The sequence below is a fragment of the Amblyomma americanum genome, chromosome 5 (genome assembly GCF_052857255.1).
Source record: "Amblyomma americanum isolate KBUSLIRL-KWMA chromosome 5, ASM5285725v1, whole genome shotgun sequence".
NCBI lineage: Eukaryota > Metazoa > Arthropoda > Arachnida > Ixodida > Ixodidae > Amblyomma > Amblyomma americanum.
In genome coordinates, this window is record NC_135501.1 from 17,113,039 (window position 1) to 17,138,657 (window position 25,619).

A 25,619-nucleotide genomic window follows, 5' to 3' on the forward strand; every position below is an offset into this window, starting at 1 on the left:
AGCACATTTGTAAATTTTGATGGCGGGATGTACGTTCAGCGCGATGGTGTGTGCATCGGATCTTGTGTCGCCCCCGCGCTAAGTGATTTGTTTTTAGCCAGTTTGGACAGACGCATTGAAGCGTGCCTTGACAACAGGATTTTAAAGATATTTAGATATGTCGATGACTTTTTGGTAGTTACAAAGATTACTCAGGATGACAAAAAGGATGTTCTAGTCGAACAAACCTTGCAAGTAATTAAGTCTTCTGCCTATGGTCTTAATTTCACTCATGAGTTTTCAAAAGAGGGCAGCCTACAGTTCCTAGATGTTAGGTTTTTTTTGACCGACGCACGAGTTTGCTATATGTACCAGCCAAGGTCCAAAAAAGAACTTTTGAGTTTTGATTCGGCCCATTCAAAATTAGTAAAGAGAGGTATAGCCAAGACATGCCTTAGTGCTGCCATAGACAAGTCCTGCTCACACAAGGTGATGGAGAGTGTGCACCTGCAGGCGGATCGCTTGACGAAAGCAGGCTTCCCTAGGGAACTCCGGATATCTGTCGCTGAAGGCCTGCAAAAAATGATAACCGTTAAGAAACCGGCAACGACGACTGAGCTACAAGCTCATGAGCGGGTTAGATACGTGGCACTGCCCTACATCCATCAGCTGACACACCGCCTAAAGAAGGTGGCGCAGAAAGGCAAGGTCCGAGTTGTGCTGACTGCACCCGATAAACTCGGAAAACTGTGTAAAGCAGTTAATGATGCCTCAATTCTGAAGAAGCCCCGTTGCCCGATTAAACATCAAAAGCCATATGTGGCCTGCAGGACTAATGTGGTATACAGAATTCCCCTGTCATGCGGGAATTGCTACATCGGCCAAACTGGCCGCTGTATCAATGCTCGGCTTATGGAGCACAAGCTGGCTGTCGAGGCATTATCAGGTCCGGGACACTTGGCGGCACATTGCAAACGATGTAAGAATAAATGTTCTCCGATATTTAATCAGACCAGGGTCATTTTTGCAAGCTCAGATCAAAAACAACGCGAAATACTGGAAGCATTCCTCATTCACATAGAACGACAGCCTTGCGTAAGCAAACAATCGGTATCACTGTCATCTAAAGAAATTCATTTCCTGAACAAGAAGGTGCCGTTGCACATGCGCTTTAGGGTGTGATCTGATGTACACGTTTGCCTATATATTCATGTGCCTGTCTGAAAAAAAGCCAGTTGATGTTAGCGTTCGTGGTGTCCTTCTATCTTTGTCCGTGTCTCTAGCGCAGTTACCATGTGCATTGAATCTAATGATCACCAACTAGCCCAGCTGTCTGCTTTAAATGTCCTCGGTCTCCTTTGTTGTTCATGCAGTACCTTCAAGGTTTGGAGTCCAAGCTAGAGTGGAGCCGACTGGCTTCAACCTTTCTTTTTTCAATCAAGGAGAATGGAATAAACAGTCATTACCAGGACAAATATACGCCGATGATATAGTGGTAATGGCTGACAACAAGGAAGATTTATAGACGTTGATAGACATGTGGTACAGAGCTAGATAGATTATGTTTCAAGTTTAGTAAGGAAAAAACTGCAGTCATGATATTTAATGATGAGGTCGGCGAGCATAGAATGCAGCTGTCATGAAAAATAGGGCACTGTGGAATTACAATAGGTATGAAGTGGTAAGAGGGATCTGGAAAGGGGTGACGGTTCCTAGCCTGACGTTCTGTTATGCGGTCCTGTGCATGAGACCTGATGTTCAAGCAAGGTTAGAATTAAATTAAACAACGTGGCGTAGGGAGGCTAGCTTTAGGAACACATGGCAATACACCAAATCAGGGGGTACAGCGTGAGATGGGATGGGCGTCGCTCGAGAGCAGAGAAGCTAGCAGTAAGATAGCATTTGAGGAGCGATTGAGAAAAATGGGGGACAAGCAGTGGGCTAGGAAAGTTTTCAGACACCTGTATATAAGGAATGTTGATACGAAATAGAGAAAGCGAACTAGAAAATTGACAAGCACATATCTGAACAGCAGTAGGGGGACAAATCAGCAATTATCGGTTCACAAAAAGGTTAAAGAAGTAGAGAGAGCTCCGTGGAAACCAAGGATGCTGACGAAATCAACACTGGGAACATACAGCATTTTAAAGCAGGAAATTGCCAAAGAAAATATCTATGATCATTGTAGAGGAAGCTCTTTGTTGTTTGAGGCCATGACGGGAGTTTTGCAGACTAAGACATATAGAGTCAGGTACCACGAGATAGACACGTTGTGCGTTGAGTGCGGAGAGGCGGAGGAAACAGCTGAATACTTGATACTTTTCTGTAAAAGGCTTCACCCTACAGTGGAAAGCGGCAGGGCTGATTTATCTAAGGCATTGGGGTTTAAGGACAGTGAAGGGAAAGTAGATTTTAAACGGGTAGAAGTAACCAAGCGAAGGTTATCTGATTGGTGCCTAAAATCAAGACAAGAGTAAAATTTCAATAGTCATGGCTAGGTGGCTTGAGCTACCGCCCGATTTAAAGGGTTCAGTCGTATCCATACATCCATCCACCCATACATACATACATACATACATACATACATACATACATACATACATACATACATACATACATACATACATACATACATACATACATACATACATACATACATACATACATACATACATACATACATACATACATACATACATACATACATACATACATACATACATACATACATACATACATACATACATACATACATACATCCATCCATCCATCCATCCATCCATCCATCCATCCATCCATCCATCCATCCATCCATCCATCCATCCATCCATCCATCCATCCATCCATCCATCCATCCATCCATCCATCCATCAATTAATCCTTCGTCACCTCCGTCACTATACCGTCGATGATATTTTCCCGTCTAATATTGCGCGCGCGCCTGTTTGCACAGGTGTAGCGAGGACGGGTTTTCAGTGTTTTGTGCCGCACCGTCCTGCATTGTAGTGTGGCTCGTGCACGTATCTAATCACAGAAGAGTGTAGGTTCGCGTACCGCTGCAAACGTGCCGTACGTGGCAAACCGGGTCAGTGGCAGCCGACGAACCTTCTTCCACTCAGTGTCCCCTTGTTCTAGGTCGTCGCAAAGAAGTCTGTGCTCATTCTCGCTTTTGAAATCGCAGTGCATGGACGTTGTTACTGTGCATCTTATGTGATAGAATCTGCTCACTGTGCAGCAGGTATTGTGCCGATGTCTGCGCCAATGGTTCGGTGGCAGTGACTTCGTCATGAAGGGCATTTTCAAGGTAAGAATGCTTTATCTAGACTCGGACGCAGCTTTCTGGGACGTTGCCTTTCAAGGAGTGACTATGCAGCGGAAGATACGAGCTCTCACCGCCGGCTCACAGGCTTGTGTCGTTGGTTCGTGAGCGCGTGCGTGCAGCGCGCTCGTCAGAGCCGGCGTTTCGCGCTTGTATTTTCTGCTTCGTAGCCACAGAGAGCTGTCACCGATTAGAATATATGCTACGTGCCTGTTGCGAATCCGTTGAACGGAAACTTTAGTGCGCCTGTTTAACACAATATAAAATTTCTCAGTTAGTACAAAAGTAAGCGGCAACGAGAGTACTTTCAGGATAGCTGTCAAATGCTGCGATTGTGCAACTCGGCGAGTTATTCGCTTGCAATGCTTATCACTAGCTGAAAAGATGCATTACCATTCGGAGCATGTCCATTCAGTTCGCCTGTGTGGTTCTTTTCACAAAAGGAATGCCATAAAATACAGGAATGGGCTTCTATTTCCCTTGATTTAGCATGTGTAGAAGCTTCAGCGCAAGTCTGCCTACAATTTGCTAATAAATGTTAATAATGGAACACTCATTTGTCAAGCTTTTTGTGTTTCTGCGTCTTTTTGCGCGTGTAAATTTTCATCATGGTTGGAATATAAAGGGCGTCACGTCTGTTGAGCGTTACAATGCGCAATTAATGCCTGCTGAATCCTTTCACACATACTCGTATTTTGTATGTGCTGCCTTGATTATTCTGTGGTTTACTTGGTGCTTTAACCCCCGTATTCACAAACTGGCCTTACCTTTACCTTACTTTAGCGCGAAGGGCGCCTTTCAGAAAGGGTACTGAAAGTGAAAGGTAAGGGAAAAGCCAAGCAATGTTTCAGAAAGCCACCTTTCGGCTGCCTTACGGAAAGAGCCCTGACACCCAGAAGTGAGAGGTATGGTAACGAGGCTAAAGAAATATTAATGCTTGTCGCATTAGTGGATGTACTGATAACTTGTTTTGTATACTATAGAAAGCAGTTAAACATATACTGGAGCTGTCATAATCATTCAGGAGACGAAATTAACTAGCCTGACTCAAATTTTTACGCATGTTTCCTCTTAGTCTAGCCACAGTGATAGGCAGCCGTCGATACAAGAAGCTTTGTTGAGTCGACGTCGGTGTTTATTTTCGTGTGCCTCGATCGTGGTTTCTTGTGCTTGTGCGCGTTTGTTGTTTGGGGCTGACCGTCAGAAATGTACCTTTTCTGAGGATTGTTGGCCAATACGGAGATGCTGGTAGAAGTTACAACTGCGATACAAGGAAATTTCATCCCATAGCCGCTTTGCTGCTGCTGCCTTGTGCGGCTCGGCCTTGGTCCACTGCAAGATCCACTGCTGAAGGCGTCGCGGATATCGTGCATATCTTATTATGGGACGGGTTCACAGTGAAGGGGTGATGAGAGTAGTATTTTTATTATAGCGCTGGCCTTTTCCGAAGCGCCCTCAGCTACGGCATCGATGCGAAAATAGCTAGGCTTAGCGACGAGCAGGGCAGTCAGGAAGCAGCGTAGTCCGTCGCCCGGCGCGCCCGTAGGCGGTGTCGCTGCCGGAAGGTGGGCTCTTGTGCAGGCATGCTGCCATTGCTCGAATATTGCAGACAGACTTTCTGATAGCATGGCTGTTTTGTTTTTTCTGGTGCGAACGTGAAGTACACCAAGCCGGCTGGCCGGCCGGCCTAGCTGAATCCCGTGCGCCGGCGTCAAAAAATGAGCTGTTCTTTACGTAAATAATAAAACATGAGATAGAAAAATGTCAACAATGTATCATTTTTGTGGAGTACCGGCCAATACTGAGTTGCTGGTAAAAGTGACAACTGAGATGCGAGCCAATTTCTAGCGAGAACCACCTCGCAGATTCCGTTGGTCCGCCGTTGCGGTCCGGCTCGCTTGGCGTTCGCCAGCTCCGGTGCCGAAGGCGTCGTGCAAATCGGCCATATTTTTAGTTTATTGCGAGATGTAGCTGTTGACAGCACAGTGATATAAATAGTGCGCCATTATTACAGCGCAGGCGATTACTGAAGCGCTGTGCGCTGCTGCATTGATGCGAAACAGGCTATAGGCCTAGCGGCGATCAGGGCAGCCGGGCGCAGTTCGTAGCGCGGCGTGCCCGCGGATGGTGCTGTAGCCGAAAGCTGGCTACTTGCTCAGGCATGCTTTGTCGCTGCTCGACGATAGCAGGCAGTCTTTCTGATAATATAGATGTTTTGTCTTTTCTGGTGCGAACTTCAAAGCGTGACACCGGCCGTGTGCGGCGCTTGAGCCGAGCTGCGCATCGATGCTTGCAGTGGGGCGGCAGTTCGCAAGCGGCGACCAGCGCGGCGCACCGACGAAGTTTTCGCACATGTCTCTCCTGCTTTAGTTTTTGCATATCTTCGGTTCACGGAAACTTGACCAGTGCCGGAAACAATGTTGCTACGATTACGGCGGATACAATCGATACCACCGGTAAAGATATATCGACAGGGTAGCCGACAACTTGGAAAGTTCCCGCACCGTAAAAGCGAAGGGTGGTAAGCAGTCGCAGCGGCACGGGGCAACCTCGTCCGTTAGGGCAGTGGTGCAGCGGCAGCACAGACAAGAGTTCCAGCACGGCAGGCTTCGAAAAGCGGTACCTCGCGAGAGGCTCATCGTCGAACAGCTAAATCGGGTACTGGCGATCCCTCAGCACTCGCCGTGCCGGCTTCGCACGATGGGGCACCAGATCGATTTCTTCCATTAACTCTGTGAACTTGATAAATCAGAAAAGCGGTAATCGATCGTACTCTGTTTCCATGTTGAATTGACGAAAGGAGCTGCTAAAGGTAGGCCAGGAGCTACCTTTGCGAACGCGCCCTTTCTGAGGCCGAAAGGGCGGCTAAAGGTGCAGTTTTTCTGAAACCCGGAAAGGAGCAGTAAAGGTAAGGACCTCGAAAGGGAAGGTAAAGGTCGGTTTGTGAATACGGGGGTTGGAGGTTTTGGCAGTTTTCATGGTAACAGAAGTACTTGTGTTGACAGACTGCACTTTCAGGGGAGCTGATTCGGTTAAATATCCTAATTTTCTCTTTTTCTCTGTTCATAACAAAGGGGAGTCAATGTTGGGACACATTCTTTCATTCATTATATCACTATCACTATGCTCTCTAATAACGAGTGTTCGCAGGTGGATGTCTGCATGTTGCTTCTCTGGATCCACTTTGTAGCCTACCGCACGGATCTTGCCTCCTCCTAAAAGTAAACGTTGTGAGTTGTATGGAATGAAAGGAGTGCGTGAATTCCGACAAAGTGTTCTTTTATGGCTTGTTTCAGGACAGCATTTAAATAAGCTATTGGATTTCAGTACATATTGGATAATCATGCTGGTTTAAAAAAATTGCATTTCAGCTATTACAGTATGGGAAAAATGTTGAACCCTTTATAGGATTCGGGGATTCGCGTTCCTTTTGCTTCAAGTGCCGGCAAACGAATATGATACATCTGCATAACATACTTTACGTGCTCATTACTACCTAGCAATCAAACAAACCATTAAGAATGTTTTTCTCTTTTGGTAATGGTCCTCCAGGTGTTCTGTGTGTATTTGCAAGCATGGGTATTTACTTGTTTATTTATATATTGATACTCAAAGGCCCCATTACAGGGTATTACTTGAGCGGCGGACATGAGGTACGGCAATAATGGTTACAGGTGTTCAGTTTGATGTGGCCCGCACTGGTGGGAAAATAAATTTGGAAAAATTGTTGACCTTTTCAGCCTTTTCCATCAGTAAACTCCTCGAAGCAATCTTCAAATATATTACAAGTGTTCTTATAGGTAGATAAAACATAGGCACCACATTTGAGGTCTTTTTAAAGAAACGAAGTCATTGGTGCAAATGTGTTCACCATTCTTCTACAAAACGCGTGGTCAAAACGGCTTGAAAATGATGTCATTAGATTTCCAGAGCCATTCTGAATGCACTTTTACCATCTGTATGCATATCAGACCAAGCCGGTGTCGAGGGGACCGCTTCACTCTTTCCTACGGCCTTTACAATCACCGCAGAAGCAATGGGAGTTTTTCTCCAGAAGTTACTCCGTCTGCTGTTGCTAGAGGCGGGAAGACCCGACCGCTTGCTCCCTGCCTGCCGCTGCGGTCGTGGGTGGCATTCACCTGGTTCGCGCGGTCAGCCGCTGGTTCATGGTGAGCGCAGCACCGAAATTAAAAAAAAAAAACAAGGAACGCTGAACCTAATGTCTTCAGTGCCGCGCACATGCGCACTGATTCATCACAAAATGTGCTCGGTGAAAATATTTAAAAGCAGGAATCACTCTCTTATTCCTCATCCAGAAGGAAGTACTCCTATGATTTTCTTGCATATGCCTAATGGTCCATGATTAAATAATGCTTAATGCTAAGGGGAAGAGAAGGAAAACTCAGATCGCGAAAGTCTTGAGCTCACCTCATAAAAATGTACCATCGGGGACAAAAGTGTCCGCAACGTGCGAGTGGTGAATCCTGTACCGCCATTATTGGCTGCTGGCTTGAGACGATACTTGTAGAGCGTAAAGTAAGACTCACATACATTAATATTCGGCTGCAAAATAAATATTTCGGGGCAATGTATATGGTACTTAATTAAGCTGATATCTCTTTTCACGTGTCCTGAATTATTTTACCCCCCTATACTTCCCAACTTAAACGAGAGACCTGTATCGATACCTCGAAAGAATACTAATGAATAATGTGTTAGCAAGTATCATGAAAAACTGTAATGTTGCTGCTATTGCTGCCGCCAAACTGCTAGCTGTTTGAGGACATGAATTTTCTCAGTGAGCAGTTTTCGAGTTGAGCGCAAGTTTGCTTGTAGGCATTCTCGTCTGCCTAACGTGACCAGAAAGCAACAGTACAAGTTGTGTGGGCTGGCACAGATAATTACGCGTACTGAGCATTGCAATTTCAGAAATTATGTCCGATGAATGGCTTAAGCTATCTTAACGAACGCCCTGTTTTGTTGTCGAGGTATTCATTTAACTTCCGGCATATCCTGAAGGAGCTACCAATAAAATATTTCATTTAAAAATTTTATAAAAGAAGGGCTGAGAATATGGCCAGCTGTGTGTCCGGTTGAATGTTCAATGCCCTCGATTTTTTTTTAAATTCAGGAACCTATTAAAATTTCAGCATCACAAACCTTAATTTTCAGCTCCTTACATCTTGAGCTAAGCCAGCTAGCAAAAAACATTGCAGTGTGCTTTAATTTACCTACGCTAGTTTGAGAAAAATAAGCTTTTTGGGTGTATCTTCGTTTCCTGAATGATATGAGGAAAGTTCATGTTCTTGGGAGGTTTATCAAAAGCGATGAAGAGACAAATGCAGGAGAGTACGCTTGAGATAAATCTGTTCGCTAGTGAAGGCCGATTTTATTTAAAGGATAGTTTCATACTTTGAATTTCTGGCAGTTAGGTCATGCTGGTAGTTATTTTCAACAACTAATTTATGTATTGTCATCTGGTGGAGTGGACGGTCGTGAGACACCGGAAAACTCTAAAATGCCTTTCCAAGACGAGCAGATCTATGCCTCTTGGACATTATGTGCGTGCAACGTGCTGTCATCGCACCGTGCTCCTGTGGACAGTGATGGGTTTTTCAGTGCCCATTCCATGCACGAATTATATGATGCACTTTGCTGGGGTCAGCATAAATTCTTGCTAATGCCGTTGTCATGCAAAGCTAAAGCAGCTGTGCTTGAAATTTCAGGAGCTATATAATGCTGCAGAATTCTTTACTCTTTGAGAATTGCCATGTTAATGCTCCTCATGGCACATCATTCTGCGCACTGATGCAGACCTGCCAGAAGACGAACTACAAAGGCTGATAGTCTTGCTTTTTAGTGAAATGTAAGGGGTTGAATGGTTGACATATGTGCTCGAAGAATGCATGCTATTATGCACAGTCGAACTGAAGGCGAGCATGCACAAATATTATTTCGTTGTTTTAGATTTCTCACATGGCAAAACAAAGGAGGGGGGTTTATTCACAGTCTTTTCATACAGTGCAAAGGATGAAACATAAGGGCCTGATGGTTACCAATGACGCGGGCCAAACTGGGAGCGCGCCTTCGCCTCCTGCATGAATGGTGGATGCAGCGGTGGGGCAGTGGCGACCCCACCGTGATGTGGCAAGAGGCACAAGCAGACCCCTTTGCAATGGCCGTAAGAAATAGAGCACACACTCCCCTCGAGACCGGCCATGGCGAGACATGCATACAGCTTGCACCTTATAAAATGTTCAAGACAGTCTGCAGGCTACCTGGCGTAGCGAGTGCGGTCAGTGTGTTGAATGCTGTGATGAAAAGCAAAAAAAAAAGCTGCAGTTTTTGTATGGGCCATCCCAAGAGGAAAACCTCGTGTGCTGGGTATACTTCAGTTTTTGTATATATTATTCTGAGCAGTGCTTGAAGATGTGGACGGAATGATGACGCACACGCTGCGTTGAACTGGCAACTAAATTTTATTCATGAAGCATTTCTATATGTTCAATGCTGATAAAACAGTCAACAATCAGTCGTGTCACATTCCATCGTTACCCTCATCTTCCCTATTCCAAAAATGCCTCTTCTGTTTGTAGTGATAGTGAGGTGCTACTTATGCATGTGTCTTTATAATCAAGCATTTTTTGACGCTCTATAATTTCCTGCGCTTTTCCGTTTCGGTTTCAGTCAACTATTACTGTATTGAATATAATCTTTGATTATAATGACACATGCGTGAGCAGTGCATTCCTGTCGCTTCTAGTGAAAGAAAGGGTATTTCTGGAAGGGGAAAGATGAGAATAATGATGGAGCATGTGACGGGAGTGATTGACTCTTTTATCTGCACTGTGTATATTGTAATGCTTAATGAATAAAATTCTACTGTTCATTCAGTGCAATGTGTGTGGTGCATCTCATCCTTCTGTCCATCTCTTCGAGCGCTGGTTTGTAAAATCCTGAACCAACCACCCCAAAGATCATTTTGCATGTGCTATAGTGCCTGACACACACCTTTAAAAATGGCACCCCAAAAACCATTTTGTATGTGCTATAGTGTCTATTAGTTTTTTTTATTTGCTTTTAATGCTTCTCATCCTTAAGATGATGTTCTTATCTCATTTTTTTGCTGCAGAGAGCAAGAATATCACTGCCTGCTTGTTGCACAGCTGTGCCGTATCATGGGGTCTGACTCCTTTACCGGCGCATCCAGGTGCGGCCACACTAATACCATAACTTTGTTTCATTTCAGCCAGTAAAACTTTCTCTTGTCATCCAAAGAGCACCTAAAGTTTTTAATGACACTTTGGTTTGTTGGTGCAGTTGGAGGAGAAAAGACCTGGGGTTCATGATCATTTATGCATTCTTGTGTTAGTAGAGCAGCTGCCTTTCCTTATCCCTTCACTGTGATGTATTCACAGAAAAGTATGCTGAAGACTTCATACATCATTCTGTAGGGAAGGTGCAGTCTATAACACAACTGATCAGTAAGCTCACATAAGTATCGTGATGTGCCTACCAGATTGGATGAAAGATATCTAGGTACACAACACAAAAATAGCAATTTCAGCAGACACCGGTTGATGAGACGTCTGAGCATGTTTTTTGTGCAGCTGACATGTGGCAAGACTGAATAACTTTGTGATGGTGAATTTTAGTTTATAAACTTGTGATGGGGTCATTCCAAACTATCTGGCCCAGATTTTGTTCGAGCGTCATCGATTTCATTTAAAAAATGCATATAGTTATTTCTATTACTATAAGAATCATTATCCCAGCTTGTTTTTGCCCCAAAAATTGTGCTTGGCCCCATCTTAAAGGGGCACTAAAGGGAAATACTAGGTCCGGCTAGAATGGTAAGGTAGGATCACCTGAAAGCACTTATGCCATTTTAACCAGAAAAAAACACTTATAGATATATGTATAAGAAAAGCGAGGAACACGTGGTAATGAAGAAGGACGTTCTGGCGGGCTAGTTGGTTCATGATGAACAGAAAGGGTATAAACCCCCTGGGCTCTTTTTTTATCTCTCAAGACCAACGATCAAGCACTCTTCTTTGTGAACCTGATCGCTCTGTCTACGTGCCAGTCGCGAGTGCTGGCCTACTACCTCAGGAGGAAGATGGTCCCACCTCAACTTCTGGGGCTCTTTGTCGTCCCGGGTCCTTCCTGGGGGCACGCTCGCAGGATGTGCAAGATAATAAAATCAGAAGCTTGGAGGCGAGTTAGGCTCTACTCAGACTGGCTGAAGTTCATCGTCTTCCAAGAATCTAACGATTGGGTAGCCGCAAGACGGTTTCAAGAATGCAAGCGACTTTCAGCGCAGACGACCGAGTTTCTCTGGCAGAGAATGCGTCTCACGCTTCCGGCAAAACTCCGGACAACACTTACAGAGGGTTCCGTCCCGATACTGGGCAATATCGACCTTCCTAGTAACATCAAGGAGACGCTGCAAAAGGGACCGAAGTTTTGCTTTGAACCTTCAGCAAGACGTTCTGAACTACTAGCCATGGTACGCCGTGTGGGGGCGTTTGCCTCTCTACAGGACAAGAAACGGGCTGTCAACGACTCTGTGGGCTGCTTACTGCGAAACGTAAGTCGTTTCACTTCACGGAAGGCCCCAGTGAAGAGACTTGTGAACTTTCTGAGCGCCAACGACCTTTCAATAATGGAAGCGGACAAGGAGGGCGGCTTCGTTGTCCTGCCACAGGGAATGTTTTCTGAAAAAGCCCGGGAAGCTGTCTTGAAGAACTTTCATCCGATTGAATTCCAAAGGAAAATACAGCGAAAGCAAGCTAGCAGGCTCCTTAAGAAAATGAACCTTAGTTCTGTCGCGCTTTCGGTCTCAAAAGCCGAGAGGGACTCTTTGGAGATGTTTTTCACCTTCAAAACACACAAGATGGATTGCCCACTTCGCGCTATTATTTTGGAGTGAGGCAGCTGGCAACACATTGTGGGATCCTTTCTAAAACCACACCTGGACAAACTTGCAGGCGGTGATCCTTAGCTCAACCGCAGCTCGAAGGACCTGGTAAAAGTCCTGGAAGACGGAATCCCGTTATCTTCTACGGCCTTTTCCATCGACGTAGAAGATTTGTTTTACTCCGTGCCTCATGATGGTTTATTCAAAGCAATCAGAGACAGTATTGACGAACATGGTGAAGTTGACTTCCAGAATGCTGCTGGCATTAGCACAGAGTATTTCCTAGAACTTTTCCAGTTTTATCTTAACTGTATCGCTAGCTTTCATGACGGGCAATTTTATGTTCAAAGGTCTGGCATTTGTATCGGTTCTTCTGTAGCTCCTGTTTTGTGCGACATATTTTTGGCTTCCTTTGACAGGCGCCTGAAACTAGAGCTTTCAAAGCATCCGGTGTTCCATGTGTTTCGTTATGTTGTCGACTATCTTGTGATATTAGATTACAGTACTAATCATGACCTTGACAGCACGGTTGCTAGCATTCTCGCCACCTTCTCCTCTGAGGGGCAAGGACTCCGTTTTACTCATGAAGTAACAAGGGACAACCGCATTCAGTATCTAGATTTAAAATTGCATTTTTCTGATGTTCATGTCTGCTGGGCTTACAGTCCCAGGTCCAACAAAAGCCTCCTACCTTATAAATGTGCTCATTCTAAGTTAGTGAAACGTAGCATTATCATGTCGTGTTGTTTGTCTGCCCTTCATAAGTCATGTGTTCACTCTCTTTCATCTAGTTTCCATAATCAAGTCAAGCGACTTGAATCCGCGGGCTACCCTCAGGAAGTAATTTGCAGCTCATGTGAGTGCCTTCTTCAGAGGATGAAAAAAGCAATAAGGAAAGATCCAAGTGCAGACAGGACCCCTCCCTTCGTCATGCCATATTTTCACTGCCTTTCCCACAGCATCAAGAAGGTGGCAGGCAAATATGGAATAAAAGTAGTGTTTTCAGTGCCTTGTAAGTTGAAAAAAGTTTTTCCCATGCTCTCGGAAGAGAAAAAAGAGAAGATCGGAACGCAGGTCTTGCAACAAGAATAATCAGACCAAGTTCACCAGGTGTGCCTCCGAGGTTATCTACCAGATACCTCTATCTTGCGGGCGGGTTTACATCGGCCAAACTGGCCGGTGCTTCAATGAGCGAGCCCTGGAACATAGACGATCGATTCACACCGGCCCAGGCAGCAATCTGCCATTACACTGCAAAAACTGTGGCAGCCGCAACTGCGTTCCCTTCCTGGACAAAACTGCTTTCCTCTCCTATGTACGCATCAAAACTGAAAGGGAGGTTATCGAAGCTTTCCTGATAGCCAAAAGGGGTGACGACTGCGTTAGCTCGCCCTCGCTGTCGCTATCGACACCAGAGCTAGAGTTTTTAGAAGGGCACATTCGTGTTCTCATCGGATCTGATTAACCTGTAAATTTCTGCTGATGTTTCTATCGTTGAACCCTATGGTGATAGTGTTTTTCTGATTTTTTCTTATGTTCTCTGGCCTTATAAACAATCTGTTTTTCACAAATAAAATCAGTTGGAAGTCTGCGCTTTGTCTGTCGATTTGTGTGCCTCTCGTCACGTGGCAATGCCCATTGTAGATTTGAGCCATGATAGCAGGTGACGTACTCGTGAGCTTTCTGGAGGAAAGCTATTTCGCCATATGGGGCCATCATCGTCGAAATGCGAAGAAGGCAGCATGGCGAGCATAGCCAACAGTTCGAAGGGCCTCGTAGTTAAAACAGCGCAAAAGAGGTAACTGAAAGACAGGTTAGCTGCAAACATCAGCGCTGAAGCTTTCGCTGGGCATTCTGTGCACACTGGCTGTGTGTAGCCATTGTACACAGCAAGATCAGAACGGCAAAGCTCAGAACTGCAATCATGGCGTGTATGCTTGCTATGCGGCTGGTGAAACAGTTTCTTTCTCAATTCAACCATCGAATCAGCGACTTTGGGCTGGCTGCGGGCATTATGAAAATGCGAAGTGTTTTTTAGTAAGCGGTCACGCAGACGTGCACTCATGCACATCATAAACATGTGAAGCACTATGCAGGTGAATGAGCTTTTATGTTTTCTGCACAGTAGAAAAAATGCGAATATGCTAAAAATATCTGAAGTACCACATGTATGCACTATCACTTTTCACTTGGCTGAATACAGAACGCATGACTATTAATTTTTTGACTATCCATTTGGAGCACCTTGCAGCACTGCTTCTAAATAGTTTGCAACCGGCTCTAGTGAGCACTCTAGTAAAGAGCAGGCACAGAGCAACGTTGGAGTTTGGCTTCGGTGCTCAGCTTTTAACACTGCTTTCTCGCTTAATTCAAAAATTACTTCAATCACTCTCCAGAATAAATTGCATTCAATGGTATTGTGTAGCTTACTACCTTTCATATTTTTACTAGTATCAACTCAAAATGAATTCACAGCTCAATATGGCACAAAAAGCAACTTTACTCAAATTCAAAATTTTTTTCCTGACTCTGCTTACGGTTTCTAATCGCTGAAACATTTTTTGGGTTCTTTTTCTGAAAGACAACTTAGAAAGTAGTTGTAATGACTACTCTGAGAACATAAAATTAGATCAAAAATGAAAAAAATGCAGTTTTTTACCTTTTTCGAGTTTATTAGTTCTTTATTGTTACACGAGTTTCGAAACTTGAAACGGCGGCAGTGGCATGAAAATTTGTTTCGTAAAAAACAAGCTAGCATAAGATTTCCCTTAATAATGTAATAAACTGTGATGGTTTTAAGGAATTCCAACACTGTTGAACACTTAAGCCTGTCAATTGGCAAGCAATGACATAAATCAGCATCGCCACCGTAAGTAATCACAACCTGCACTAAAATGCAAGGGGAGTGACAGAATTAAAAACATTTAAATTTACCTTTAATAAGTAGGTGGGTGGAGGGGGAGGGCGCTGAAGAAAACACTAGCTCGACATATTTTGCCACCACTTTTTTGGCGGGCTAATAGAAATTTTGCGTACTATTTTTGGTTGTGCCACATACTTGATCTAGTGTTCAGTCTCTGTAACATTGTTAGGAACTTTCTACCACTCCTTCAGCTCTGTTTTGCCACTGCCTGCAAAGGCGGTAAGTGAAGTCTACTTTTTGAAGTCTCTCGACTTGTATGTTACTCGGCTCTGTCTGAAGTTGTTAGGTGCTGACGACAGCAGAATTACAGTAGGAAGGTTCTTTACCCCGTGCAACAGGTTTAGGCTGCAGAAAATAAATATGCACAACTTCTGTCGCTATTCTAGGCGTATCAGTGCAACACGCGGCATTCAAGTCACTAGCTTGAATCTAAACACTCGAGACTCTCGTTTTGTGGAATTTCCAAAGTGGTGCATAGTGAATGTGAAAAAATGGTGAGATTTTAAAGCCTGTGGTTGAGCAAGATTTAGGTGTTTATTTTGGTCGAGTGTAACAACTTTCGTGAAATTTTTCTATAGTTGGGTATAATTCAAAACAAAGCAGCAAGGGCCCCTCAAATGATTGCACCCAGCCAATGGCGAGGACTTATTCTCAAGATGTGCTTAATCCCTTTAGTCGTGCTAGGGTGGCGTCGTAGGGGGAGACAGAGGAAAGCAAATTAACCACGGTGTAAGGAAAATCCTTCGACTTCATTGTCTAGAGGGCCTGCTTGCAATGGTATCTGCTGCTTCTCTGTTGATATGTATCCGACTATAACAACATTCACAATGAGATATGTAAATGATCTTTTACTGGCTGTATGGTTTGTTAAATAAATTATGTCAACCTCGCTTGATTGTTCCTGAAGTCTCAGTATTTTGTCACGTTCACTGTGCTTTGGAAGCACCGTAAGGAAAGTGTCTGAAATGTTTAGATACAACGCAGCTCTTTAAAGGTGCAGTAAAGAGGATTCTGAGCTCATCTTTTTACCGTAAAAACTCTGTCTACATGCTCCAAGCTTTCTTGGAAACTTCGAATTATTGTCCTGTGCAGCTTATTTCTCTGTTAAATTAGATTAGATGTCCTAGCTCTCGCCATTTTTTAAACTAACCTCTAAGAGTAGGAGGAGTCAACTAGCGCAGGGAGCGCCATCAGCCAGTCACGTGGCGGCTCTTGCTTTTGCTTTGCTTTCAGGTTTCTACAAATAGTTTTAGTTGCAGACAGCATAGCTGCCAGTAAGGCCCACAGAAATAAATATCTGCGTGGACTATTTGTTTTCACATATCATTCCACGTATTACTAAATATCACACCGCCGATGGCAAGTGGCAAGCCGCCATGTGACTGACTGTAAGGCACTCCTCACATTAGTTGACTCCTACTCTTGGTCAATTAATGAAACAAAAAAGGTGGAAACGGGACGTTTCATCCGATATAATAGGCATGTAGGCTCCACAGGACAATTCAAAGTTTCTATGAAAGCTTGCAGCGTGCAGATCGAGTTCCCTTCCTAAAAAGGTGAGCTCAGAATCCTCTTTAGTGCTCCTTTAAACAGGACCGTATGTTGAGCTCATATTTCTAGAATATTGAAAGAGGTCGTGGCGATTTATTTTTCGCAGTCTTATCTGGTTAAACAGCCGTGTTGTATGCTCGTAACCTCTAAAGGCAGATCTGAGTAAAATACAAGTCGAGACAGAAAACTGGATTCTTCCCTTTGCCCCTTTTGCGAGCAGTGGTAGAAAGAGTGTAAAAGCAGCTTTACAATGTGGCCAACAGTGCGAGAAAAACTGAACAGAGAACTGGATCAAAGTGCATGCTACAACTAAAATTACGCACATTTTCGCCTAACTTGAATTATCGCCATCAGCCCGACTATGCCCACTTAAGGGTGAAGGCCACTCCCATGTATCTCCTTTGCAAGCTGTGGCCACCGTATTCCAGAAAACTTATTCTCATCTACACACCTAACTTTCTGGCACCCCCCGCTATGCTTGCCTTCCCTTGGAATCCACTCCGTTAACATTAAGGCACAGGAGTTATCTTGGTTTCACAATACAAATGCCCTGCCCAAGCCTATTTCTTCCTCTTGATTTCGGTAGCATGTCAATAACCCGCGTTTGTTCCCTCACCGTTCTGCCTGCTTCAGGTCTCTTATATGTTACACCTATCGTTTTTCATTCCATAGCCCACTGCATTGTCCTAAACTAAAGCTGAACACTTTTCGTTACCCTCCATATTTCTGCCCCTTAAAAGAGTATTGGAAAGATTCTAGAGTACATTGCGGCCAAATATGATGTTAGGTTGATGTTTTCTGCTACCGACAGCAGCTCAGGACTGTACTTATTTTAGAAATCATTGCGCCAAAATACAGGCTGTGGAAAAAACACACGCGAACCAAAAGGCCACAACTGGACATGTGTTCACGGACATTTTGACAGGTTTGATACAAGGCCAAGTGAAGACATCAACTCAGGATAAGCCAGTAGGACACAAGGTTGCTTTCATACTACCTAAATAAGCTATCTCATGGCCTTAGCAATGTGAGAGTGAGGTCAAAATATGTGTGGTTTCTCGCACCAAGGAAGATTGCATACCGTTTAATTTGGTGTTACGCACAGGACAGGTTAAGTGTCATTGTCGCTGTCTTAGGTGCTAATGTTGTGTGGTCAGTATTATATCAGCCAGACGCCATGGTGTCAGCGGGCAGTAGGAAGAGAATTTTTTATCTAGTTACGCTGGCAGGCTCACATCTGTCAGCGCACTGTGCCTTGTGTGGATGGCGTAGTTGAAAGGATGAAAGAAAAGTAACAATTTGTTGCATGGGACTAAGATTTTATTCTTTCATATTCCTTCACTGGAATCAATTATTGTGGGAAGTGTCAGAAGCCTTTCATATCTGGAGAAATGGAGGTGATTGCATCAGCGGTCTCTCCATTCACTAATATAAGGAATCTGCATTTTTGGCTCTGCAGTGACGGCGAACATGTGTTCAGTTGCGGCCTTTTTGTGCATCTTCCTGCACTGCATATCTTTAGGTTGTAAATAAGTTTCTGTTGTGTATTGAACAGCAAGTCAGGACTGAGTTTATGTTCTCTCGGTGTTGGTGTTTTATGCGCTGTTTATACTTGAGTATGAATTCTTACCAACTAGTCCATTTCTGCGTCTTAACTGGTGTATACCTTTGCTCAAGCTAAGGAGCTAATGGTTAAATGCTTTTTATAGTGCATAAGTAGAATACTTACATCGTGATGAAAGCAGAAATAAATAATTTCCTGATCAGATTTTTTATATTCTGTGTACACTACCAGAGTTACACCTAGTCAGACTTAGTATGCGCTGGAGTCAAAAGATTGTTTTCTGGGGTCTGAAAGACTTTAAAGGTAACCACGTATTTTCAGTTTGCTTTCCTGTTTATTGTTTGAATATTTACCTCTTTCTAGGTAAATTTTTTTGCGGAAAGTGTTTCATTTGAAAACTGTCTTGAAAGCATATTTTTGTATTCCAGTGAAGTAAAAATGGTTGGATGAAAAAGGCATTCATATTTTACTGCTAGGTACAAATTGGAGCTATGAGTTGTGGCCTGCTTGCCTTTGGCTATGCTTATTTTGTTTATTAATCTTTCCTCTGTTTGATATTATATTAAAAAGTATGCCAGCTCCTCCTGTAGAGGGCATTTAGGGGTAACATAAACAAATCAATAAATAAATGTTGGTAGGGCGACGGAGCTGGTTCGAAGAGAAGGCAAGTGTAGCAGGGGGCGGCCGAAAGTTAGGTGGGCGGATGAGATTAAGAAGTTTACTGGCATACGGTGGGTGCCGCTGGCAAAGGACAGGGTTAATTGGAGAGACATGGGCGAGGCTTTTGTCCAGCAGTGGGCCTGGTCAGGCTGATGATGATGATGATGGTTATGATGGTCTGTATTTATAAATTCCTGCATTCTAACTTGAAAGAACCTACTTTCACTGAACAAAGGTTTTGAAGCCAGTGTATAATAAAACGCAGGTACCACCAGTGGTCTTTTCACAAGCAAACTGTGGTGCTCTCATGGCAGTTATTTTGAGCGTATGCTTGGAGGTACGCTGCACCGCCATTTCCTTCAAAAGTCATCACTGAGTCCTTTTTGGTCTTGACGTCACAAATTTACACGGGAAACTGAGTAGTGGGAAAAAATGTCCCATTGTTAAATTCGGTTGTCTGCGCAATACATGCGATTAACATAGAAAGCGCCACAAAGTCCGTGACTCAGTTTTTACACGGAACAAAAATGAGATGTACGTCCTTAATTGGTACATGCCCATCATAACTGCGGGGGCTGTATGAGGGAATGACTTGTGGTAGTTTACCAAATTGCAGCCAGAAGGATTCATAACGGGGCAAGAATACATTTGTACTGCTGCCATTCCTGTGGGTAATCATCCTCGTTCCTTTTTACAGGCTTGGACAAGACATAGATGACCTTCCCACACCATGCTGTAACAGGATCGTTGCTGTGCATGAGTGCACAAGTGTTGTTGGGCAGCTCTATGTAAGCCAGCGGCCATGCCGTACATGCTCTGCAGACAAATAAACCTGTGATGGTAGCAGGTCGTATTTCTCTGTTTGCAAAAGAGGCCAAGCAGACAGCCATATTTTCTCCTTTTACATCATTATAATATAAGCTCTGCAGGTTGCAGTGCATCAGTTTATTGTTTTATCATGCAGTGAATGTGCTCCTTAATCTTAGTTTAAAGCATCATATAGAGTTTAGACAGTGTCTCTCATTATAATTATATCCGGTATCTGTATTATTTTATTCAGTCCCATTCCACATGCTGTTTTATCAAATTCTCGACGTCTAGCATGCCAAGCCACAGTATAAGCAGTAGTACCATGCGTATGCCAGTCATGCTGCTACCCAGCTTGCTCGCTATGACCATCGCTCAGTATTGTGTTTATGCCTGGCATAATAGCTGGACCTGAGCAATGCACAACATTCTACATTTTACTATGCCAGGCATTCAGAAATGACCGCCATAATACCTGGCACCTACCAGTACCTGGCACTATGCTGGCTGCTCAACAGTGTTCGCCGTGTTACCCGGCACACACCAGCACCCACCAATATTTTGGGCAGTCAACAGTGCCCATCATATTACCCGGCCCCCGCTATACCCAGCATTATGCTGGGCCCCCAACATAATACCCAAACCCAGCAATATGGTGGGCACCCACTACCAACTAATATGGTGGGCATCCACCATTGCCCATCACCATAATCCACCTTCATGATTGGTGGCGGGTTCCAGCATGTCCATTAGAATGTATTTTTCCGATAGAGCCACCTTTCGAACCCAACCTCGTTCTTGCCTCGAATCCTCACTCTGGATGACACCATCCTTTTTTTATCAGGAAAGGTACACCTCCGGCACCGCACGCGTGCTCTAATCCCTCCGTGTGCGGTAACCCTCCCGCGTGGTCTTACTCGTGCAGAGGAGGTTGCGCTTCAGAGGATACGGGTCGGGGTTGCCCTAACTCCAGCTGTGACACGCAAGTGGCCGCAATTCCAAGATTTATACCCCCGCCCCGGGTGTCCAGTCTGCAAGATCAGAGATAGTGAGGCGGATATTCACCACCTGATGTAGGTTTGCCCGGCGCTGAAGCCGACGAGAATTCGGCACCCAGCGGCAGTGGGTCTCTCACCGAACAATCCTGATTTATATATCGCTTGGACACAGGGGCCATATCATCGTTCCCTACTTGATTTTATTAGATCAGCAAACCTTTTTTTCATTTATTTAGGCATTCTCATCAACCCTCTCATTTCATACCCTTTAAGGCTTGTGGCAATAAACATCGCACGAGAAAAACACAGTGGGAACAGGCATTAGTGTGGCAAGAAATAATACCAACTTTGTCAAAGAGGTCAACGCGGGCAGAAAGATAGGGTGGAATAGATTAGTTCATTGCACAGGTTAATTCATTCGTTGATTCATTTATTGATACTGGCAGCCTTTCTCCGGCTATTACAGGAGTGGAAAATCTAATAAATACATATTCAAAACAAGGTACATTTCACAACTACGACATCGACACAAAACACATTAAGGAAAAATGAAACAGTAAAGAAAACGCATGTGTTGAGGCAGAACTATTACATTGGTGTACTACGGTCCAGGTAAGATTTCAGGCATTCTAGAAAGGCATCGAGGGAGCTAATATTTACAACAGAATCTGGCAGCATGTTCCATTCTTTAATAACACGAGGAAAAAAACTGTACTTAAAACAATCATTATAAGAATGCGGCACAGGAATTTACAAGGAATGGCGATGTCGTGATGTCTCATTAGGGTGTATTGTAAAATATGGTGATGTGTTGATATTCAAGTGGCCATGAATAGACCATATGCAAAACTGCTTGGTCATCTGCCAACAATGGGCACCAAAAGTCTGGTCGCAATCCCTGTTGCGGCGAGTTTTCAGCCAGTTTAGCTGCCAGCCCATGTGCCAGCGTGTTCGTCGTATTGAGGTGTATTTGTATTTGAGCGAATGTTTTATACGATGGCAAAACCTCTCGTCACGTATCAGCCGCTATGCTTTCCGTGTCTGAGCAGCTCAGGTTGGACGACGAACTTGACCGTCGTTCCGCATATTTCGGAGCGCACATTGGAATGGTTGTGCGACCAAAAAGGCCCCTCTGCCAGTCAACGCAAGAAGGCATACAGCTTTGCCATCGAGGCCTACTGTTCGCCGTCATCGCTTTGCACGAACACATGTGACTCGGAGTAAGCAAACGTTTTGCTGTAGACATACTCTGCGAACGGTGTCCGACGCCAGCGTTGCCCTGGCGCTCTGTACTCTTCCATTACGCGCATACGCAAAGTCGTAACTCGCTCACTTGATATGGAAGTTTCGTCGCAACCGAATAGTGGCAGCTTCTGTTTCTTCGTTTCAAAGAGCGTTTGTGGGCGGAAGCAACAAGCGCGAGTAATGTTATATTAAGATGCGACTGGTTTCTATATGTTGAAGGGACGGACGCCGAATCGTCGCAGAAACATTTTGCGAAACAGACGTAGCGATGCAATCGAACGGCCGCGTGCCCAGAGCGGTGCATATTGCTTTGCAAATCGGTTCTTGCAGTTTTCTCTCAACCACCGCAGTGGCTTAGTCGGCTAAGGCGCTCTGCTGCTAAGTGCGAGATTGGGGGATCGAGTCTCATTCGCGGTGGTTTCGTTTCGATAGAGGCGAAATGCAAAAACGCCCATTTACTGTACATGTACTTGCGTTCTAGGGCACGTTAAACAACCACAAGTAGTCTAAATTAATCCGGAGCACTTCACTTCGGCGTGCCTTATAATGATATGGTGGTTTCGGTACGCAAAACCCCAGGATTTGATTTTTAGTTTCATCTCGTGGTTTTTCGAGTGGTAATGTTATTTATACAGAAACAAGTATTTGTTACGAGACCAGCGTTTATTGATTGCTAGAGCCAATTTTTAAATGCAGTTTTAATCATGAAACACACACTGGTCGTAAGATATTTATGCAAGAGTTGTATCTTATGCGCATTGAGATGGCTCGGTTCTTGGGCACTCTCCCATCAATGCACATACCAGCGTTACAGGATAAGTTTTGAACTTCATGAGTACCACAGCACTGTTTTGGATTTTCTTTTCAGACTTGGTATCGTCCACGTGCATTGCACATGTTTCCGCAGTCAGAAGAAAAATGGCCGTCCCTACAATGTACAGTTGTCTTTTCAAAATACCCCTGCCTGCGAATGCCCAGCAGGAAAGAGTGGAGCCTGCAGTCACGTCCTTGCAACAGTACGCCTGCTAGCCCTATTGAAGGAGCAGGGATTTGCAGAGCCACCACCAGAGCTTGCCTGCACGGAGCTGCCTCAGCAGTGGAGACGCCCAAGACAGAAAGGCATCAAGCCTGCAATTGTTCTCGACGTGGACTGGCGAGCCCCACGAGAAGGCGGTGCGCAGTTGCCAGTGACTGCTCGCCTTTCAGGTGCAAGCCTGGACTACCAGGATGAAGCTAGCCAAGTAGCCGCAATCCAGTCACTTCGTGCTGAGCTGGAGGCACTGGGTGACCTTACTTTTGCCGCTGTTTTGCGGGACGTGCAAATTCCTCTGGTAAAGACAAAGGCGGGCCTTGCTCCAGTAGGCTCTCCACTGACATACCAGCAGTCGGAGTCCACATGATTTTAAGACCTGGATATCATCCACCATAGCACCTGGTGCAGGCACCAATTGGGCTGTCCCACGACTGGAGCTATTTGCTGGTGCAGTGCCGCACACATTTCCTGCTGTCTACACAGCTGATGCACAACAAATTCTGATGGTTAGCACATTAGTTGTTGCTTTCGTTCGCTGCATTTATCGGGCGCTTTTGCAGGTTTGCCATGTGTTTGTGGTAGCAAAAGTGTTTTGTCCAGCATACAGCGACTTCTTTTACATATGACAGTAAGCATGCTTGTTGAAATCCTTCTGCTTTCCTAACTGTGCCAATAGTGCATACTGTCTACATTCAGGTCACATTGAATAAGAGCACATATTGAGCACCATGTTTGGTAAATATTTGACATCCATTGACAAGGCCTTGCTGGCATTTACACACCATCTACATGCCAGGTCATGGGAAGTGTTGCTGCTGATCTTGCTAAAAGGTTTGAAGTGTAATCTCTCAAAGTTCACTGGCTGTGATAGCACCGTCCAGGCTGCAAGGCCATTTAGTCCGGCGATGGCCGTCTGCTATGATAGTGTTCAAAGCATGCATGTCTGACTATACTATATATTTAGACCTGCTGCTCTTGATCGCTGGGCATAAAGTGCTTTTTATCTCATGAACTGGCTTACGGAACGATTACTGTTCTCGCCTCCTATGTGCACAGCTAAAACTGCTCACTTTATTGAGTGATTCACAGCAAGCAGCGTGGTGACCGGAATTTTAATATGCTTATTTACCAACCACAGGGATAGCCATGTTTAGCCATGCAATCAGCCCTTTGCTAAAGGCACTGTAGCTTAATAATTCACAAAAATAGCAGTTAGTGGTGAAAGTGAACTTAAATTTCATAATGAAGCAGCACTTTTCTTCTCTCTGGTTGCGGTCTTACCTTCCATTTACAGCCAAGGTGACCATCAGTACATGGCTCATGTTTCCTCTCAAAATGAAGTGTTTGAGAGTACTAAGCCGTGAAGCATGCCGCATGTTTGCACCGCCAACAGTTCGAACTTTCTATTGCATGCCTCACATTTGCACAGCCAACAGTTCGAACTTTGTGTTGCCATTGTCGCAGCCAAATTCTGCACAGTGATTATGATGCCTGCGACAGCGGGTGATTTATTTCTCCTGCGCCACCCCTTGTAGATGGCCTAGTGTAAGGCGGTGTCTTGTTAACACTTCATAGAATAGGCCAAAAATCTGAAATAACTCTGAAGCATGATATAACAACACAAACAGCATTGCGGCGGCTGACAAAAGGCACGAAAGATGACTGGCTTGCAGTGAATTGGGAAAATTTCAGTTTGGCCGTTGAATCGATCAACAGTTTGCATGCTCACATTAGCGTCATATGATGCACTTTTAGTAGCAAAAGTCGAAAAAGACTGGATGTGCACCAAACAGGATTATTGAAAACTGATGAAATGCAATAAAGTGAAGATTTGCAGGAAATACATAATATCGTTTTTCTTTCCTAGCACCTTCAGCTTGATCCTGAAGAAGCCCAGGAGCTAGAAGCAAATACCAGGCAGAAGGCCCTGAGCGAAAAGTGGCACTCGGCACGACGACACCGCCTCACAGCATCTACCTTTGACAAGATCATGAGGCGGAAAGAATGGACAGAGAAAGGTTTAAGGAATCTCTTGGACCCAAAGGATCTGTCCCGGGTACGGGCTGTACAGTATGGGAAAAATGAGGCTCTTGCAGCAGAGCGGTATGCCGCTACAATCAGAGCTGAAGGACACAACGTGACCTTGCAATATTGTGGCCTTGCTGTACACCCTGGCTTTCCAAGGCTAGGTGAAAGCCCGGATAGGTTGGTTTTAACCCGGAAGAGGGCACCTATGGTGATGTGGAGATAAAATGCCCCTACTCTTTGAAGGACAGTGAAGCTAACACTGTAACCAGCAAAAACTTCTCTCTTGCATTTGTTGATGGTACACCTCAGCTCAAGAGAGATGAGTATTTTTACCAAGTTTTAGGACAGATGGCTGTCACAGAATGCAAATGGGCAGATTTTGTAGCCTTTTCTGAAAGTGGATGGCTGTGGAGCGCATTTAGTTTGATCAAGGGAGGTGGGACAATGTTAAGGCACAGTTGGATGAGTTTTTTTTCAGTACTGCTGCGCCTTACTTTGCTGCTCACAACACTGCTGTGGTATAATCCTGAGATTGCAATCATCTGTGGCTTGAACACTCGTTTTTCTTCATTGTAGTGATCTGAACTTAATG

At 44.5% G+C, this 25,619-nt stretch overlaps 1 protein-coding gene across 1 annotated transcript in view; it reads right to left on the reverse strand.

Moving 5' to 3' along the window:
- Nucleotides 1–378: 378 nt before the first annotated feature.
- The window catches only part of LOC144132306 (galactosylceramide sulfotransferase-like), a 443,966-nt gene continuing 418,725 nt past the window's right edge, over nucleotides 379–25,619 (reverse strand). The window contains exon 7 of the mRNA XM_077664619.1: nucleotides 379–552. Within this exon, the coding sequence (XP_077520745.1) occupies nucleotides 460–552 (93 nt within the window). The 3' untranslated portion in view covers nucleotides 379–459. The remainder of the gene's footprint in view (nucleotides 553–25,619) is intronic.